Source organism: Sapajus apella, unplaced genomic scaffold, assembly GCF_009761245.1.
Source record: "Sapajus apella isolate SASKATOON/1434 unplaced genomic scaffold, GSC_monkey_1.0 scaffold2, whole genome shotgun sequence".
Classification (NCBI taxonomy): domain Eukaryota; kingdom Metazoa; phylum Chordata; class Mammalia; order Primates; family Cebidae; genus Sapajus; species Sapajus apella.
Window position 1 is genome coordinate 81,561,841 of NW_022436942.1, and position 2,462 is coordinate 81,564,302.

The 2,462-nt window shown below is 40.7% G+C and overlaps 1 protein-coding gene across 10 annotated transcripts in view; it reads right to left on the reverse strand.

Moving 5' to 3' along the window:
- The window catches only part of SBNO1 (strawberry notch homolog 1), a 61,223-nt gene that overhangs the window by 17,627 nt on the left and 41,134 nt on the right, over positions 1–2,462 (reverse strand). For all 10 annotated transcript variants that reach the window (XM_032243418.1, XM_032243427.1, XM_032243408.1 and 7 more), the window contains 3 exons: positions 1,395–1,541; positions 1,171–1,265; positions 985–1,077 (listed from right to left, as the gene is read on the reverse strand). In XM_032243418.1, coding sequence (XP_032099309.1) covers positions 985–1,077; positions 1,171–1,265; positions 1,395–1,541 — 335 coding nt within the window. The remainder of the gene's footprint in view (positions 1–984; positions 1,078–1,170; positions 1,266–1,394; positions 1,542–2,462) is intronic.

A 2,462-nucleotide genomic window follows, 5' to 3' on the forward strand; every position in this document is an offset into this window, starting at 1 on the left:
CCCAGCTAATTTTTTGTACTTTAGTAGAGACGGGGTTTCACCATGTTGACCAGGATGGTCTCGATCTCTTGACCTCGTGATCCACCCGCCTCGGCCTCCCAAAGTGCTGGGATTACAGGCTTCAGCCACCGCGTCCGGCCACCACCAAATATCTTAAGAGAATTGGTGAAATAAAAATTCTGTAGTCTTGGATTTGAATACAGTAAGTCAATATAAAACTCAAGATACTGTTCCGTATGTAAACGTGTGTGTGTGTATATACATATATGTCTACACAAATATGTATAGATATGGGTGCGTGCACACACCCTAAGTTCTGTCCAGAGAGATAAATCATAACCGAAACACTTAGGTGTTTTATTAACTGAAAAATGTGTCTTCAAGATATAAAGCATTATTAAGACTAAAACAAGTCTCTTGTCTTATGAAAAAAGGCTTAATTTAAGAAAATGGTAATAATTCAGCCAGGTGCAATGGCTCATGCCTGTAATCCCAGCACTTTGGGAGGCCGAGGCAGGTGAATCATTTGAGGTCAGGAGTAAAAGACCAGCCTGGCCCACATGGTGAAAGCCAGTCTCTACTGAAAACACACACACACACACAGACACACACAAAATAGCCGGGCTGGTGGCAGGCACCTGCAATCTCAGCTACTGAGGAGAACTGCTTGAACCCAGGAAGTCAAGGTTGCAGTGAGCCGAGATTGCGCCACTGCACTGCAGTCTGGGTGAAAAGAGTGGAATTCTGAATCAAGGAAAAAAAAAATGTAACAATTCTAAACTCGCCTCTAGTAACATCCTTTAAAATGCATTAAGCGAAAACATAATACAAATGGACAAACCCGCCATTACAATGATAAATTACCAAAACAGAGAAAGCTAAACACAACTGGGAAACAGGCACAAAGTGAAAAAACAATTACAATGCTGGCCATTAAGAAGAATTATATAACTGAGTAGCTAGCATTTAAAGGAAAAGTCGTACTTGCAATGACAAGTAAAAGCCATCGTCTGGTCCTGTCAGTTCGGCCCAAATCTTAGTAGCTTCTTCCCATGACATTCCCCTCTCTACACTAATCTGTAAAAGAAATTACAAAATGTAAACTCATTTCTGTAAATGCCTCTCAAGGGAAGATGATACTTCCACATGTACAACATTTTCTAAACTTACTGTGTATAATTCTACGTGGCCAGAGGTTGAATATCCTGGGGTCAGAAACTTTTTAACATCACTTTTCCTCACCTTTTCATCTCCAGAACCAAGATCTTGAACAAGAAAAAGAAACATATAAATGTAAAAAAGAACATTTTTATCAAGTACACACATGATGTTTAAACAATTTATCTATTCCATATGTTCCCTGGGGATGTTGGGGGGAAATGTTTCCTGCTTACCTAAGATTCCCATATCGTATCTTCCATTTTTTTTGGCATTTTGGACAACTGCAGTAAGCGTGTCCGCAAAATACTGAAATAATGAATTCTGCTGATGTACCTCCATGCCTAAAATTCTATTTAAGAATTTTCCTATGTTGTTATAATCTGTAATGACAAAAGTTAAATGATTTCATGCATTCAAATCAATAATTTAAAATGTTTTATTCATCTAGGCTTAGTTCAAGTCCCACTTTCTCTTCCAAAAGTCTTTCTTGCATTGATCTCACAGTAAGGCTATTAATCTGCCCATTTGTCTCTCTAGCAATTAGCACCACTGCAGTACATGCTCAAAAGGTTTGTCAAACTGAATTTTTGCATCTTCAGCCTTATTTACGAAAAGCATGGGGCCAGGTATGGTGGCTCAGGCCTGTAATCCAAGCACTTTGGAGGTCAAGGTGGGCGGATCACCTGAGGTCGGGAGTTCAAGACCAGCCTGACTAACATGGTGAAACCCCACCTTTTAAAAAATAAATAAATAAATAAAAATAAAAATAAAGAAAAGAAAAGTATGGACATAATTTGGTATATAAGAAAGTTGGGGGCCGGGCGCTGTGGCTCACGCCTGTAATCCCAGCTCTTAGGGAGGCAGAGGCGGGAGGATAGCTTAAGCCCAGGAGTTCGAGACCTGCCTGGGCAATATAGCGAGACCCCGTTCTCCACAAAAAGGAAAAAAACAAAAAGACAAAAAAAAAAAAAAAAAAAAAGCGAGAAAGTTGGGGTCGGGCACAATGGCTCATCCCTGTAATCCCAGCACTTTGGGAGGCCATGCTGGGCAGATCACCTGAGGTAGAGAGTTCAAGACCAGACTGATGAACATGGAGAAACCCGTCTCTACTAAAAATACAAAATCAGCTGGGAGTGGTGGTGCATGCCTGTAATCCCAGCTACTTGGGAGGCTGAGGCAGGAAAACCACTTGAATCCAGGAGGTGGAGGTTGCAGTGAGCTGAGATCTCGCCATTGCACTCCAGCCTGGGCAACAAGAGTGAAGCTCCATCTCAAAAAAAAAAAAAAAAAAAAAAAAAAAA